This window comes from Camelus dromedarius, chromosome 1 (assembly GCF_036321535.1).
Source record: "Camelus dromedarius isolate mCamDro1 chromosome 1, mCamDro1.pat, whole genome shotgun sequence".
In the NCBI taxonomy this organism is placed as follows: Eukaryota; Metazoa; Chordata; class Mammalia; order Artiodactyla; family Camelidae; genus Camelus; species Camelus dromedarius.
In genome coordinates, this window is record NC_087436.1 from 117,445,806 (window position 1) to 117,463,484 (window position 17,679).

General features: G+C 44.8%; 1 protein-coding gene across 1 annotated transcript; it reads right to left on the bottom strand.

Moving 5' to 3' along the window:
• Window positions 1-688: 688 nt before the first annotated feature.
• LYAR (Ly1 antibody reactive) lies at window positions 689-17,636 on the bottom strand. The gene is made up of 9 exons (XM_010975341.3): window positions 17,495-17,636; window positions 12,496-12,670; window positions 11,023-11,137; window positions 7,779-7,886; window positions 7,579-7,662; window positions 4,685-5,114; window positions 4,248-4,334; window positions 1,496-1,581; window positions 689-1,003 (listed from the first exon to the last, which is right to left on the bottom strand). The coding sequence occupies exons 2-9, from the start codon at window positions 12,615-12,617 to the stop codon at window positions 869-871; spliced, it is 1,167 nt and encodes a 388-aa protein (XP_010973643.2). The 5' UTR covers window positions 12,618-12,670; window positions 17,495-17,636; the 3' UTR covers window positions 689-868.
• Window positions 17,637-17,679: the final 43 nt, after the last annotated feature.

Sequence of the window (17,679 nt, forward strand, 5' to 3'; positions counted from 1 at the left end):
AGAACTTCTCAAGGCTCTTCATAAAAACCTGCAGACCTGTCACAGTGCTATTCATCTTGACTTTAATAGCTTATTCTGATAAACACCCTGTGTGGTGGGTTTAAACAGAGAACTAGGAACAGGGTCCTTGAAAGCCTCTTTTCTTAGAGGGGTTGTCTTACTTCACCCCAAGGTAACAAGGCACTTGTGCCTGCCTGAAGAAAAATTAACCTGGGGAAACTTGAGTGGTTTTTAACCTTCCTCCACCTACGTGCCCCTGCCATCAGCTGCTTGAATTCTTAGACTTCTGCACCTGCCCGGGTCTGGCGGTCCACCTGATCAGAGGAGCAGCAGCCGAGGTCACTCCTGCTTGGCCTCCCTTTCACTGTTCTGAGCCTCAGTTTCCTCATCAGACCACAAAACGCCTCGTGTGTCTGACTTTAAAGAGGACCCCAGCGTGCAACAGTCACACACACATCTTTTGGTGGGCAGAACGCAGCCCATCTTCTCCCCAGTCCTGTTTGTAAGCAGCATCATGGAAAATGGCCGGTGCAAATACCTGGAATGTCAGAAAAGGCATCAAAAAAAAAAAAAAGGAAGGAAAGAAGGAAGGACTTCTGCTTTAAAAAAATAAACCTAATTACCTCCCCCACAAAAAATAAAAATTCTTTTTTAAAGTACAAAATTCTCACTGCCACGAATTTAGAACTTGGGATGAGAATATATTTTATTTTTTTATATAAGGTCTACTGAAAAATATATTTTTCTTAACTTAAAAATACAGCTTTGGAAAGCAAAATTTGAGTTGTTATAATTCATTGCATGTTTACAAACAGTGGTAAAAGGAAAAAATCAACAGAGTGGATCCAATTTTTCAATATAAAAATGTTCATTTTAAAAGCTTGATCTTGTCCTTCAATAACTTAAAGGTGGGGTTCTTGCTGACTTTCTTGTTGAAGATGACCAGGAGTTCCTCTTCAGACTTGTGATGTTCATCTGTCACAGCATAATACTGGGCTAGAACCTTCGCAGAGAAAAACAACTGTCAAATGGGTGTCTTTGTCCTGAAAATTTACCTAATATGTCCTTTCTTTGACCCAGAATAAGGCCAACAGTGACACATGGAGGGACGCAGGGGCCGGTTACACAGTGTGTCCTGCTTGTGACAATTCATGTAGCTGCCCATGTGTGAGTACTTGGCTACACGAGTCTGACACCAACAAAAAGTTAAAAGGAGAAAGAAAACACTGTTCTGGAATAATCAAAAGGCAGCACCATATCTGGAGCAGTGATCCGCAATCTGATCTGGGCACCGGTCGGGCAGAGGAGGTGCTGGCGGGCTCCGGCCCCATTCCCTCTGCACACGCCCGAGGCCGACAGGAGCAGCTCGAGAGCCGCTGAGACACGTACACGCTCCGTTACAGTATTTTAGATTTAGAAAAGCAGAACAAAGCTGTACATCTTAAAGCAAAGAGCTGAGCCACCCCAGCTTATAGGCTGGGTTCCTGCTCCATACCTTTTTCCTTAGCTTTTTGATTGTCATTTCGTTGTCGGGGGCTTGCTTCAGAACCGCTTTAATAGTTCCCTTCCAGTTGAATTTACCTACAACATACAGAATGACACATAAAGCACTGCGTTTTGTTGCACTACCAGCGCATCTGCTTGCTACCCTGCGAGTGAACTAACCCTGACCGATCAGGATACCACTGTGCTGGTGGCAGGCACCTGCCCCGAGAAGCGCTGAGTGCTGTTCACAGCACCCGGTCTCAGAGTGAGCAGGATAATGAAGTGCCACCGTCCTACAAACCCCTGTGAAAGGAGGGGAGTTGTATCTAGTGAACTCAAGATTCACTAAGGACCCACTAAGATCACGGGGCTGTCTAAGCACAGCAAGTAAGACAGAGATGAGCAAAAGCAGCTTAGCCTTGCATGAGAGGGGACAGGACAAAAAATTACTGCACAGCAGGCTCAAAGACTCATCTAGGGAACTTCTGCTTCTGGGAAGATGAAGACTCGTATGCTAAAGACACATAATGCTGATGAAAGAAATCAAAGAAGCTTTACATAGAAAGACATGCCATGTTCGTGGATTAGAAGACTCAACACAATAAAGTTGTCAATACTCCCCGGATTGATATACAGGTATAACACAATTCCTATATAACTCACAGCAAGACTTTTTATAGATATAGGCGAGATTATTCTAAAACTTCTAATGTTGGGTTGGGAGTTCAGGATTTGCAAGCACACATTACTGTATATAAAATAGATAAACAATAAGGTCCTAACTGTATAGCACAGGGAAACATATTCAATATCTTGTAATAGGTGAATATGAAAAGGGAAAAAAAAAAAAATATATATATATATATATAAAACTGAATCACTATGCTGTACACCAGAAACTAACACATTGTAAATCAACTATACTTCAATAAAAAGTAAATAAATAAAAAAAGTAAAACTTCTAATTTTGAAAAAGACTAAATTGAGAGGAATAAGACAATACTTCCACTATAGCTACTGTAGTCAAGAATGTGTGGTCCTGGTGGAGGGGCAGATATACAAACCCCTGAAATCCAGGATAGCCCTGCACAATTATGCCCAACTGATATTTGGCAAAGGTACAAAAGCAATTCACTGAGGGAAAAGCTTTTTCAACAAATAGCGTAAAACAGTTGGACACCGATAAGCAAAAAAAAAAAAGCAGAAACAAAACCAAAAAACCTTGAACCAAGTCTCCTATGTCATATAAAAATTAACTCAAAATGGATCATGGACTTGCGTGTAAAATCTAACTATAAAATTCAGGGGGAAAAAAAACAGAAAAAAAAAAAAATCTCTGGGATTTAGGCCTGGCAAAGAGTTCCTGACATCAAAAGTACTAAAGGAAAAATTGATAAATGAGACTTCATCAAAGTTAAAAATTTTTGTTCTACATAAAGATCCTGTTAGAGGATAAAAAGATAAGCTACAGACTGAAAAAACAAAACAAAACACAACTTTGCAAACCACACATCCCACAAAGGACTAGTATTCAGAATATATAAAGAACTCTCAAATCTCAACAGTTAAAGAAAAAAAATCAAACAATCCAATTAGAAAATGGGCAAAGGACAAGAACTGACCTTTCAATGAAGAGGCAGACAGATGGCAAATAACTACAGGAGGAGCTATTCAGCCTCATTAGGGACATGCAAATTAAAAGCACGACGAGCTGTTACTACATACCTATCAGAGGGGCTAAAATAAAAACAGTACCACCACCAAATGTTGGCCAGGGTGTGGGGAAACTGGACTCCTCACGTGTTGCTGGTGGGAATATAAAATGGTCAAGCCACTCTTGAAAAAGCTGGCAGTTTCTTAAAAAACTACACATGCAATTACCATACTAGATGGCCACTGCACTCCTGAACATTTATTCCAGAAAACACGACATGTGTTAACAGGCAAACCTGTACATGAATGTTTTTAGCAGCTTGACGCATGATAACCATGAACTGGAAATAACCCAGATGTTCTCCAATAGCTGAGTGGATAAACAAGCCATGGTCCCCCCCCCCCCCCCCCCAGCACAGAGGACCGCTCCCAGTGAAAAGGAACGGATCGTGGACGACATGTCGGCGGGGATGAAGCTCCCATGAATAACGCTGAGTGAAAAAAGCCCACCTCAACAGGTTGCGTACTAAACGATGCCCATTTATGTAACATTCTGAAATTATAAACTGAGTCCTGGGGCCTGTCCTAACAGGCAGGACCCGAGGGAGTGCCTCAGGCCTGTGGAGCAGCAGGAACTGCTCTGTGGAGGAGGCGTATTTGAGAAGAACCTTGAAGGCCAAGGGCTGCGTGCTGACAAGAAGGGAGCAGGGTGGCCGTGGAGCTCCAAGCAATGGGGCACCAGGGACAGACCCAGAGATGGAACAGGGTACAGCCAAGCCAGCCGGGCTGGACCGCAGGGTACTTCTAGGAGAGTAATGAGAGGCAGGAATAAAGGAAGCAGAAGAGGAACAGGGGCTAAGAAAGCCTACTGGGTTTATTTTAAGCTGTGAAGATTGTCTATGTTTCCAACCCCCTCTGCCTTTCATTTTCTCCTTAAAGCTGGGCAGACACTGCACGACTGACTGACAGCTCTCATGCCTTACTCTGGAGTCACACCCTGGAGAACTCATTTTGCTTTCAAATCCTTCCACCGGACTACCCGCCCCCCAGCTCTCCTCCTCCTCCTGCAGCCTTAAGAGGACAGAGCTTCCAAACGCTGGCATCCTTACCTTTTGCAGGAGTCTCATGGTTTTCCGGTTCTCCACCCTCAGAATGTTCTGGGAGCTTAATCTTTTTCTTCTTTGAATCTGCTTCAACTAAGTAATTAGAACAATTGAAGGAGAAAAAAAAAGAAGATTTCCTATTTATAACAGCAGCTCCACTTAATGAGAGGCTTACCCGGCCAGGCCCCTTCCCATCCATCACCGTGTTCACTCCCCAGGCACCCCATCTCCAATTCTCCTCCCCCTACCCCGGGCAAATGGCAAACTGGGGAGTTGAGAGGTGCTCTCATCTGCCCGCATGAAGCCCAGGTAAGCCTGCTCCCAAAGCTTACACTTTTTGCCCTACTTGGTTCAAAATGCAAGGTCTCAGAGACTTTATGTAACTGAAATACACAGCTTAAAAGTTCTCAGACAAAAGCCTGGAGCCTCAGGGAGCCACATACCTTCCGAATGCTTCCGCTTTCTCTTCCCTGGACTGGTTTGCGGCGACCCGGCCTCCGCAGCTCCATCCACAGCCCCGGGCCGGGCGCGCTCTGCCTTGCTCCCCTTCCTCTGCTGCTTCTTCCCCGTGGGGCTGGTGGCCTCGGTGGTATCCCCACCTTTGGCCTCCTGCTCGGCCTCCTGTCCCGCTTTGCGCTTTTTAGGCTTCTGACTTTTTGAATTCTCCTGGTGGTTTTCCAGTTTTAGTTCTTTCTTTTCTTTTTTTCTCTTCTTCTGCCGTTCCTCCTTCCTTTCTCTCTTATTCTTCTTGGCCTCAGCTGGCTCTGCCATGCTCTCATTTGCTTGGGACGATGGAACGTTGGTGGCATTTTCCCCATGTGGCCTGGCCACATGCTCCAGTGGCTGCTGATCTGGCTTCTTCCCGACTGGTTCCTTGTTATTAAGCAAAACCAGAAACACATAAATACTCATTCCAGACACATTCATTCACATCACTGCATGTATCCTGTGATAAAGTCTAACAAAACTGTTATTACTTACCATGTTACATCTGTGATAACCCGCCATAGTTAACATACAGCAGTAAATAGACAGATTGGCAAAAACGACCCCCAGCCCACACCCCTCTTTGCATTTAACAGATATTTTCATTCCACTGGCAAAGTGAAGAATTCCTCTGTCACTTAAAAGCCAGACCTTTTGTTCTGGCTCATGGTTCGCCTTTTAAGTTAGAAGATGAGCAGGCAGATATGGCAGAAACCACCAGATTTATGCACCTGCAGACCTGGGTTCAAGTTCCAGCTCTGTTCATTACTAGCCAGGTAACTCAGGGCAAGTTATTTATCTGCTCCGCACCTCTTGCCGCGTCTGTAAACCGAAAGCTGGTCAGACCTACCTCACACTGTGCACATATGAGTAAAAGGGAAGGGCTCCATCACATGCTTAGAGCAGCGGGTACTCAGTGAAGCGGCCAGGTGTGCGGCAAGAGTTCTGTAAACAACTGAGTACCAGACAGAGGTGCTGTCCTCATCACCACTGCTCAGATTAATGGTTACCCCGCGAGGAATAGTCAGGGACACCTGGATGGCGTGCGAAGAATGGTGAGTGAGGAACCACAGGAAACTAAGTACCCACCTGCACTGGGAAAAGATAAACTTCCCATTTACCGCACCACTTTATTCAAACCCATGCAGAGATTATTTTAAAAAATGACTTTGGCCAGCTGGCCACACCGCCTGCTGTGCTCCGATCTAAATATGCTGCCGTCCCTACACCTGCCCCTGCTCTAAAGCAGATGGGGAGCAATTCACTGAACTGCTCCGTGAGCCCGGATGCCCCTGGAGGGCCAGGGGGACAGTCAGGGCCAGGGGCTCCCGGGCTGCTTCAGGGGTGGTGCAGACTGCTGGACTTACGGTCAGAGGCCTGGGCCCAAGTTCCATCTCTGTTAGTTACCCGCCAGGGGACAGACACCAGTCACTGCAGTCCTCCTCCTTTGGGAGACAAGACCACAAGGAGGGAACGCCTGCTCCCCAAGTTGGACCAAATAAAGGACAACTGGCTTCCACTCAAGTGTGAGAACTCTACCAAGCTCCCGCCTCACGGCAAAGCCATGACGCCGCATCTCACAGAGCTCGGCACCTACCACGAGCTGCTTACTGGTGATTTTACTGAGTTCTTAGTATGTCCACAGTTTCAAAAGGGCAATTGGAAAACATCTTTTTTTTTAACTCTGCAACTGAACTAAGTAATTTTAAACTTTTGATTTTAGTTAAAATAATGTAAATAACCTTTACAAAATAGGTGCCACATAAATGCCAATTAAATGATTGGTTATAACGTTTCAGAGGCCCAATGTGTATGTTTGGAGACAAGTATTAGATATACTGCCAAAATAAGGTTTCATTTTTATCCCAATTTGCTGCCCAAACTATTCTCTTTATATAAAGCAGATCAACTGCTGACAACATGACTAAAGACCAGTCAGACCTCACTGGGTTTTTTTGAAACTACTAATGACACAGGTCTCCCAATGGGATATAATCTCCAAGTCAGAGCGAAGTGCAACTGAATCAGCGAGAAAAAATGTTTAATGAACAATGTAACCAACAATATGGCTACGAAATATAAACTAGGATTTTCTGCCTGTATATTTCACACCTGGGGACTCTGATCAAAACATACTGACTGATGGTGGTTGCCTGATTTGCTCCGACAACTTCTCCCTCCGCCAGAAGGAAGGCGATGAATGAGAGGAACACTTAACAAGTGCCCACTAACTGCTGGGCATGCCATGGGATGCTGGCACACCCTCATCTACGTTAATACTACATGTAAGGAGGGGCCTTCGCGACCCCCTTGCCCCACACCTAAAATAACACCCAGCCAGCCTCTGTGTCCTCACCCTGTTTATTTTTCTCCAAGGCACTATCACCGTCTGAGATATTTTATATTTTTTGTTCCAGGCCTGACACCCATCAGGCACTCAGGAGGTCCTGAGTATAACTATCCACTTTTCCTCAAGATAAGGAAACTATGCTCAGGGAAGTTAAATAACATGCCCAAGAGCAAATATGCGGCAAACAGCACAGCAGGGCTTCAGACCAGGTCTGTCAGAAGCCCCAGTCCTCCTGTGGGTCCCAGTGCAGCATGCTGCCTGATTTCTAAGCAAATCGTTTTGTGTTAGCTGTACCACTATCAAATGTTGGGATTAAATACCTTTCTCTGCACAATAAGGAAATCTCTGCAGTGCATTCAGTTTATTCCTTCCCATTAATGAAGGCACAAAGAGGTTCTCTGAAAAAGAAGGCTGTCTTGACCTCCAAAAATAAGACATTCCCATTTCTTTGTCACTAATCATCTTTGCCGCATTATCAACCTAGAATTAGATCTGACTTACATTGCTGGAAGCTTCAGAAAAGATATTCCACACCTGCTCCAGGATAGATTCATTATGAACTTTTAAACTGTTCTTCATCCAATTCTGTAAGGAAAAAAAAAGACAAAACCCCACTTAGCCCATATTTTGACAGGTGCACACAGGCTGTCACTGATGGGGCCACTGCCCCTCCATTCAAGGAAGTCCTATCAAATACGTACCTGAAATTTCGCCTTTTTCCTGGGAACGTTGTCAAAACCACTAATTTGCTCTAAAAGTTCCCTCACTTTGGGGCTGACACTGGGTCTTTTTATTAATTCATTAATTTTCTACAAAAAAGGAAGATAAAATGAAAACAATTCACAACTGACATATATTTCATGAAAGCCAAACTAGAGGGTTCACATTTCCAGTCCAGATTTTGTACTGACATCTATGCAGTGCATTCAACAAAGTTCAGAGTGAGGCCAGAAAGTCAAGAAAGAAAAGGCATCCACATTGGAAAGGAAGAAGTAAGATTATCTCTGTCCATAGACAACATGGTCTTCTATGTCAAATCCAAAAGACTCCACAAAAATAATCTTCAGAACCAATAAAAAAAATTCAGCAGTTATAGGATACAAAATTAACACTTCAAAATCAAGTTGCATTTTATACACTAATAATGAACAAATCAAAAAGGAAATTAAGAAAACAATTCCATTTATAAACTATCAAAAAGAATAAAATACTTAGGAATAAACTTAACCAAGGAGGTGAAAGACTTTTACTGAAAACTATAAACACTACTGAAAAAAATTAAAAAGACACAAATAAATGGAGAGATGTCCAAGGTCCATGAATTGGGAGGCAATATTATTAAGATGCCAGTACAACCCATCTCTGTCAAAAGATGACAACGTTCTGGAGACGGACGGTGGTGGCGGCTGCACAGCATTGTGTATGTACTTAGTTGTATATACTTAAAAATGGGTAAAATGGTAAACTTTATGTTGTATAATTTACCACAATTTTTAAAAACTGAAAGAAAAAACTATCAACAAACTAAAAATGGTTTTTAAAAAAACAGACAAAAATGGATATCATAGGGCCTAGGAAATAAATCAAAGACCAAGACAACAAAATTAAGATCTATAAATAAATATGAAATAGCAAGAACAGAGATGGAAATTTTAAAAGTGATCCAGAGAAAGTGCTTCTGGCAGTCACACTGAAGGCAGAGGAAAAGGTTACTAAAGTCTGGGAGATGACAGTACATAAGAAACATGGTCACTTCTGAGCCAAGAGGACAACGATGCAGCTAAACAAACATAATGCAGGAAAATGTCCCTGCACGAGGAAAGAACGGAAGCTACACAGAGACAGGCCAGGCAAAACTGATACAGGGTACCAAGGAGGGGCCAAGGCAAAGCTTCCCAGGCACCCAGGCAGAAAAACAGATCAAGAAGACGAGCAGAGGTCCCAGTTTCAATCCCCAGGACCTCCATGAAAAACCTAATTACCACCCCCTCAAAAAAAAAGTAGGGAGGAGGAGAAGGAAGAAGAGGAAGGAGAAGGAGGAGGAGGAGGAGAAGAAGGGGAAGAAGGAGAAGAAGAGGAAGAGGAGGAAGAGGAAGAAGAGGAGGAAGAGGAGGAGGAGGGGAAGGAGAAGGGGAAGAAGAAGAGGAAGAAGGAGAAGAAGAAGAAGGAGGAGGAAGGAGGAGGGGAAGAGGAAGGAGGAGGAGGAGGAGGAGGAGAAGGAGGAGGAGGAGAAGAAACAAACCGAACAAGGAAGAAGTCAGGGTAGCTCGGCAACGGCCGGAGCACGTGCTGAATTAGAAGAGAACAGAGCACTGGTGACAAAAGTTTGGATGAAAACACCACGATCAACGCCAAGTAGGTTATTTCCACGCAGACCCCCCACCCACTCTCTGTGTGTAAGCACAGAGACATTCTGGAAGGATGCTCAGAGAACATTCACCCTGATGGGATTCCAAAATCTTTCAGAGTTTAGGGATTTAAGGAAAAGAATAAACACCGAAATCCAAATCCATCTCTGCTGGTCAGGTCACAGCAGGCTCCCCATTCACCACATTCAGGCTCAGCTGTCTGTTAACCCTGCTGGCTAGGGAGCAAGAGAGGAGGGATCAGACAGGGAGTGGATGGGTGGGCAGCACAGAACCTGACATAAACTTCTTAATCTCTAATACTGAAGCCTAGCAGTTTGGGGAAAGGGTTCCCAAACTTTTCCATACTGATGTGAGGCTGCAGACCACCCGCTTCCTGGCCTAACTACTCGGGGCTGTCCTTGTGGCCTGACAGCAGCCAGAGACAACATGGAAACAAGCGGGCGTGGCTGTGTGCCAGTAAAATTTACAAAGAGGCCTGGGGCTGGGCTTGACCCGCGGGCAGTAATTTGCGAACCCCTGCTTTAGAGGATTTCATTCCAGATGTGATGTCAACACAGATGGAACTCACAGACCAGGTACCTCAAGCTCAGGGGCCTAAGAATGTCATCTGGTTCTCAGGGCGATCAGACATAGGGCCCAGAAGTGCAGCTGATGACCACCAGTCCAAATGTCTTAGTTAAGATAAGAGGGTCTCACCTGCTCCTCAGGCTGGACTGGCAGAGTTTGTTAGTCCTTTGTGAACAGCAGATTTTCCCTCCCAAGACTGTTAACTCAGTAAGCTAGTCAGTATCAGGAAATTCACGTTTAAACTCTATCATTAAAGACAGTAATTATTTGGTTTCCAGGAAAATACAGAATTTCCACATAGATGGCATTTGTTGTTTCTTTTTTGGGGGGTAATTAGGTTTATTTATTTTTATTTACTTATGTATTTTTTAATGGAGGTTCTGGGATTGAACCCAAGACCCTGTGCATGCTAAGCACGCGCTCGGCCACTGAGCTGTAAACTGCCCTGAATTTGGCTTTTCATTCTCCTACTTTCCGTTCTGAATCTTTCCTCCAGCTACTATTCTGTAAATGGTGACTAACATTCTGGAACTTATACCTCTCAGTAAATTAGGGATTTTGTTGCTTTTGCCATTTTTATTGTATATATATTTTATTTAAGTAGCAAATTCCTCATATTTATGAAAATGCCTTCTTTGGAGGCCCAATTCTGATGACTGATAGACATCACAGATTAACATGGCTGGAGTTATAAAAGTTGCATCATCACTAGCAGATACAGATTAGAAAGCTTCTGTTCAGTCTCGTAGCCAAGGGAAAGTCAGTGAGAATTTGGAAATATTTTTCAAGAGATCTGCAAAACGTATGAATTAAAGACAAAATATGCTGTAACTGTATTAAAAGAGAAATGAACTCTTTTTCAAGGTTTAGTTGCTCAACCTTAGTCTATACTATGACGTGACGTGTCTGGGTCTCATCTGCGTGGACAATGCGTTTATTCTGAGCTCCTTAGGCTTCCAAGGGAAGCAGATGTCAGATGAAGCTGCTGGATGAGTCAGAAAGACCTTACCTGAATCCAAGCCTGCTGCTTAACATCGCCTTTGTGGGTTTTACCTTCGTAACCTTTGCCGCCGTACTTTTGATCTTCGGTTATGCATTTCACATGGTTTTTATAGTCGTCACCCCTGAAAGGCACAGAAAGTTCCACCATTAGAATGGTTCTCAAATTGGAGCCTCTGTCTAACACTAGCCTGCTGCCCCGCCTTCTGCAGGCCACACTGACATTCACGTCTGTCCACAGCCCGGCCGCCCCACCTTTCACTTACCATGCTGATAACCTCCTGGTCCTACCACACCTTCCTTCTTCCCAACTGTTCAAACCCATCACCAAACTTTCCACCCATTTTTATATACAAATGTCTTAAAATCAAATTGACAGGCAGTATTTTTTAAAGTCTTAAGTGAATATATACTAAATAAAAATTTTTAAAATTGTCTGCAATAGGGTGGCTCTGTCTTAAGTTACAAAATCGGTATGACTTCCTGGTAATATAGTAGGCAATCAACAATCAGTTGTAGAATAAATTAAAAGGCGGTGTAGAACAGCGCTATCAGGTCACTAAACAGTTCTGGAACTGAGAGTTAGAAAAAAAAAAGGAAACTGGATTCTGTCTCATATAGTGTTTTTTGGAGCTCTGTGAGGTCCTCAAGGGACTGTCTAGGACAATGTTGGGGGCAAAGTGACCCAAGGAGAAACAACCCAACTTTCACCTGTTTTATATATCCTTCCTCCAAGGATCAGGTATGAACAAAGGGTTTAGCAGTTTCCATAAATAAATAAATAGACAAATAAATAAATAAAGCAGCTTTAGAATGAAGTTAAAAGCAACTGTTAGCAAGCATCACTCAAATGCCACAGAGGCCATCAGGGCGGACGTGCCAAAAGCAGCCTTTTCACCTGACCCCCTGAAGCTGAGGGGAGTCAGCATTAAGACCGAGGTCAGTCACTTGCAAGGGTCCCTCCCTAAGAAACAGAGAATGAGCAAGGTCCACCCTGCCCCCTCCCCTAAGCCCTCAGCTTTCCAGAGACCCCTCAGTGGAACCACCTGACACACCAGGGGCCTGGAGGAGCTGCGCTCTGCCATCACCTCCGATTTTCTAGAAGAGACCAAGTCTCTTCTCCCAGATGCCGCCTCCACGGTGAGCTAACAGCTAAAGGTCTGGAAACCTATCTCTTCACTGTGATTAGCATGCCACACCCTTGAAACCTTACTCCACATGGTCACCTCCCTGGGTCTGATAACCGTGGCAAGGAGATGATAGTAAGCGCCACTGAGAAATCAAATGCTCGAACCCATGATTCCCATTCCCTGGGTCTTCTCTTTAAATCCTCCTTCAAAAGCAAATGGTCCTCTAAGGCACTCTCAATTTTCCCCCTCAAATTTGCCTCTTACTTTTTTTTAAAAAATGCTTTGTGGGGCCAGGGCTTCCAAAATTGCTCTGGACCCCCAATGTGGAGCTAGGTGAATTCTGTAGAACTTACCAGAAGTCTTTACCGCAGTCAATGCAGGAAAGACATTCACAATTTCTGCAAAGAGCCACGTGCTTTTCCACTTGTACTTTCTTCACTGATTCGCCACATGCATTGCATGTAAAAAATACCATTTTGAGCTAAATGATTAAATATTCTTTATCCAAGATAGGTTTTAAGTCTTGTCCTAAAAAAAAATGTTTTTAAAAAGGAAAAAAGAGAATTATCATTGTAATCTAAAACTTCTATTCCAAATATATGATTCAGACAGCCAACTTTTCCCATGAAAATAATAACACAACAGAATCAAAGTTGATTAGCAATTTACATAAAACACTACCATCATGTACATAAAATTATCACCAACAATAATAAAAATGGCTAGCATTTGTTGAGTGCCTGCTTACTACATGCTGGCCCTATTCTAAGAGCTTTATGCATATTAACTTATTTAATCCTCACAGCAACCCTATGAGGGAAGGACTATGATTGTTCACAATTTACAGGGGACATTGAGGTTCAGAGAGTTTAAGTAACTTGCCCAAGGTCACACAGCAGCAGAATCAGGATTTAAACTTGGCAGGCTGGCTCTAGAAATGAAGTGTTTGGGGGCGTTAAGAAATATCCCACCTTTTCCAATAACTTTAAGCACACACATGCATTCCGTTTCTAATGCCTTTAGGTGTGCACTGCAAAGTATTTCAGGTTCCCAAATATAATACGAACGTAGCAAAAGGGGAATTAAGGGAGGTTTACAAAGTGGAGAAGAGGCCTAAAAACGATTTCTATAAGCACAGAAAGCATTCATTTGGCACAACTACGCATCCACAGGTGTTTGAGTATGAGGCAGTGTCCACCAGTTTTAGTGGACAGGAGTGGGTGTGGCTTCTTGTCGGATCAATCAGAAAGAAATGGGACCATACCCAGGGGTCTCAATGCTGGGTGAACGGCTGGAGGGCGTCCCCAGACACAGGTGTCCGGAGCACTGCCCAAGATGAAGTGGGTCGCACGTTTAAAAATTTCACAGAGATGCTATTATGCTTAACAAAACATGAATTCATCTAAAAGTGTGACAGGAGTCATAGGAACTTGCCAGGGTTATATAATTTCTTAATCACCAGATTCTAAAAGAGTACTGTCACTTTACATGATAAATGAGTTTCACAGTAAAAATGGTGAGCAACTATTGAATCCAGCACCTTCCTCCTCACGATGAAGATAAGAATCAAGTAATCTGATACAGTTTGTTCCAGGACAAGACCATCCGAGGGTCCTTCAGCACACGTGACTCCCGGTTTGTGGAGAATTTTCATGGATGAAATCACCGGCTGTCCTCCACCCCTGTATTCTGAGTCACTGCTGGAGAGGACACACCTACCTGTGCAGGGATCAGGGCTGCTCCCACCCATTCAGCCTTGAATGGAAATGTACACCCCAGCTGCTCCTCCAGGGTTTACAAAGGCCCAGCCTGTGTCTCTTGGAGGCCTCTGGCCCGGCGGGGCACTGTCGGGTGTCAGTTTGCCTGATGCGCCACATACAAATCGCAGCCCCCTGACCCCAGACCCCCTCCTCAGCACACCACGGAGGGCTAACGAGGGAGGACACGTGGTCAGCTACAGCCTAACACTGAATCCAGAGGAAAGCAAACCTGAGTGTTCTGGGATGTGCACCAACCAAGAGCATCTTCTCACCTCATTATGATAGATTCGGGTGAAACAGTCACAAGTCCTGGGGAGCTGGCATCACGCGGACTGTGACCCACTCCCCCAAGGCTTAGCTTTCTGCACGCAGCAGAAGATGATCGTGAATGACAGGCAGCAACCCCCCCCCACCGCCTCACAAGGAACACAAAGGCCAGAACAAGAGCCAACGGCACATTATCAAATACACAGTGTCCAGGGCACTTTGGTCCAAGAACAACCAGACCATCATTCAGTCACCAAGAGATGGACTGTCACACAACACACGAGGCAGAGAGCAGCTGTGATGAGCCAAACTGTCTGCCGAAAAATGTAGAAGCACTTTCATAATGAGATTCAACGATGAAAAATGCCCCCTCAAATTTCAGCTATGGCCTAGAGCTTTCCAGCCTTCATTTTTGACGTCTATTCCGTATCTTGATCCAGGGGGAGGGGAGGAAGGCTTCCCTGAGCTTGGGAGATACAGTCTGCAATGGAAAGCCAGGAATTAAAGGCCCAAGAAGGACAGCTGGAAACAAAATTTATGGACTGAAAGGAGCCAGGGATGTTGACAAAAAGAATGCTCGGAATATCTGTTGAAAACATGTTTTCCCTCTGGGGATTAGCCACACACAGTGTAAACATCAATTCAAGAGAGGATTAGAATTTGGTCACATGTCTATCAAAAAATACCTCTCCAACCGTTTGTTTTCTGTTGGTCTTTTTGGCATGTTCACTGAGAAATTTGTTTTTGTTTTTGTTTTTTAAGGCAAAATGGTAGCTTGCACTTAAGTCAGAACTCAGTCTCACAGTGCCTTCCTCTGGATTTTGAGAGCCACTGCTGTATTTTCACACTGGATCTTAAATGGGGGCTGTGTGGCCACCCGCTTGCTAAGGAGATAAGGTCTGTAAGGAGCTTACCCACCCCTAGCTTTCATTTATGCAGTAAACACTTGCAAGTGTGTATGTAGGGGGGGGGGGGAGGAGGTGCCTCAAACGACAGCAAACTCAAAACCACTCTAAGTGTATAGCAGACAGGGTGTGCCAAGTCTTAGCGCAGGCTTAACAATTTTAGAAGTAGAAATGCTACAAACTTACAAAAAAGATGCCCTGTGAAAACACAGTCCCTCTAATTGAAGATAGCAAGCATTACCTAAAACAAAAGCTTCAACTCATTCAAGTTTCAAAAACCCAATACATGTAGAAGAAATTTAGATAATTAAACTTTCAAATGCTGAATTTGGTAAGTTTGTAACATTTGTACTTCTTCCTAGGCATATATCCAGAGGGAACCTTAATTTAAAAAGATACATGTACTTCAGAAGTTAGCAAAGCTGAAAGCATGCTGCCTTAAGTCCCTCCACTGGCTCAGGTGCCATATAGGTCAAGATCTTCCATTTAAAAATATTAGGACCCTAAGTCTTTATCCTAAAGCCAGGCCACACTGGGCAAGGAGACCATCTGTGTCACAGCAGAGGATGTTGGGTACTGGACAATCATGCTGAGCTGATGGGCAGCAGACAGCATCAGTGAGGGGCTGGGAACTTACGAAGCAATCCAGGCACCTCAGTCTTCTCTGATCCAGATGGTGACCCCAATCTGTTGACCTGGGCCTGGACTCAGGGCTAGCAGATCCGAGCTGGAGCCCAATTCTGCCAATTAAACCTAAATGACCTCAAGGCACCTAACTTTCCCATAATCTGTTTATCTGTAAAATGGGTCTAACATCTAAGAGCATTACGTGGAAAATTAAAGATATGAGATGTGAAAGATTCATCCTTACCCAGAAGTAGGATTTCTTGTGACCTATTAATTTGCACATCAGTGATATTACTTCCAGGCCCCTCCAAACTCATGCTTCTTTATATATGATCCTCAATCCACTCATCTATCTTTATAAACTCACTCTGGTCTCCTCTGGCTCCCATTGGTGCCTACGTTACTACCCCATTCCCTGAAAACATGAACTCAGGTTTGGTTCTGGAGTCACTCCAGGTTTGGAGTGACTTTTTTACCTTCCTTCCTACACATTTTTATATTGTTTATTTCTTATTTAAAAAAAAATAATTAACTATTCTTAAAGCATTCTTTCATGCACATACAGACCTAAATGCCATCATCACCACCACCACAACAGCCTGCCTGAGGGGCCAAGCTGTCAACAGCCCCCAGTGAGCACTGTGACTTTGAACTTACATTCTCCCATCTGTACAACAATGGATCAGGCCAACTAGGCTGGCCCTGAGCCATTCATGGGGGATAGAACTCCAAGAAACCAAGGTTATGGTGAAAGGGACAGACAAGTACAAACTATCCATCATCCTACCTGAATCCCTGAATGTGGGGTGATGAGGATCTCAATGTGCACTCATGCAGGACCTCTCTCTCGCTCTTTGCAAAAAAAACACTAGGAGGCAGGTACACCATCTCCACTTTACAGATGAGCCAACTGAGGCTGGGAGAAGTTGAGCCATGTCTCTGCCACCAAGTTCCAGTCTCACCCCTTCCCCACACCCTACATCACCAGCCCTGGTTTAAACAACATCCCTTCACTGGTGTAGCAACTATCTGTGGAAGCCGACCATGTCTCAGGCACTATACTAGGCACTGAGGGACTGGGGGCTCTGTGTGAATGAGTCCCAAGTGGGCCCTCTCTGCAGGAAAGTCAGCCTTGCAAACATTCACACCCCACCTCATTCTCCTAACCAGGTCCTCAGAGGTAAGTGCTGCAGAAAACGCTGACATTTATTGAGCACCTACTATGTCCCTAGCCCTGTCTTAGGTGCTTTAACACGTTTGTTCTCTTGTAATCCTCACAACAGTCCTCTGAGTTAGGTTCTGTATTATTCCCTTTTGACAGACAAGGCACAAAGAGGTTCAGTAACTTGCAGCAGGTCATACATCCAGTTAGTGGCAAACCACCATTCCTACGCAGCTGTCCTGGCCCCAAGTTCGTTCTCTCGACCACTATGCCCTAAGGCCTCCTCCTGAGGGACTGAGCTCCCCAAGAATCAGAGAAGACAAGCGCCTTGTCTCCAACATGCAGCAAGCCTGAAGCCCAGCCTGGACCAACCATCCTGGTTGGAAACTGCTGTGGGGGTTCCGGACACGAGTACTTTTCCATTTTAAAACCCGGAGGAATTGGCCATCCTAAGTTCAGGACTCCTTCCACTTTCCCAGAGCACGAATAAGACCTGAATGGATTTCCTCCCACCATGCGTGCAAACCAAAGGAGGGACTCTAACGCTGGAAACGCAGGCATCGGCCACAGTGCACTCCCCGCCCCACTCTCTGAGCCTCCGAGGTCGGACCTCTGGGCCACAGCTCCTCACCTCTCAGCCAGCGCCCGCCAACGGTTTCAACCGGCCCGGGAGAGCACGTGGGATCACCGCCGCCCGCCCAGCGGAGCCTCCACCTCCCTCCTGAGCTTCCCCGCGTAGAATTCGCTTCTGAGCCTCCCCGCGCGCCTGCGCGCCGCGGCCACACCCCCTTGGCGGAAGTGACGCATCCGGAAGCT

What these genes read in the sequence shown, in the direction of transcription:
- LYAR (XM_010975341.3), bottom strand. Translation starts at nt 12,617, where the DNA reads ATGGTATTTTTTACATGCAATGCATGTGGCGAATCAGTGAAGAAAGTA. An exon ending in GACTGCGGTAAAGACTTCTG is followed by an intron (nt 11,138 to 12,495) that starts GTAAGTTCTACA and finishes TGTGCCTTTCAG; the next exon opens with GGGTGACGACTATAAAAACC. An exon ending in AGCAGCAGGCTTGGATTCAG is followed by an intron (nt 7,887 to 11,022) that starts GTAAGGTCTTTC and finishes CCTTTTTTGTAG; the next exon opens with AAAATTAATGAATTAATAAA.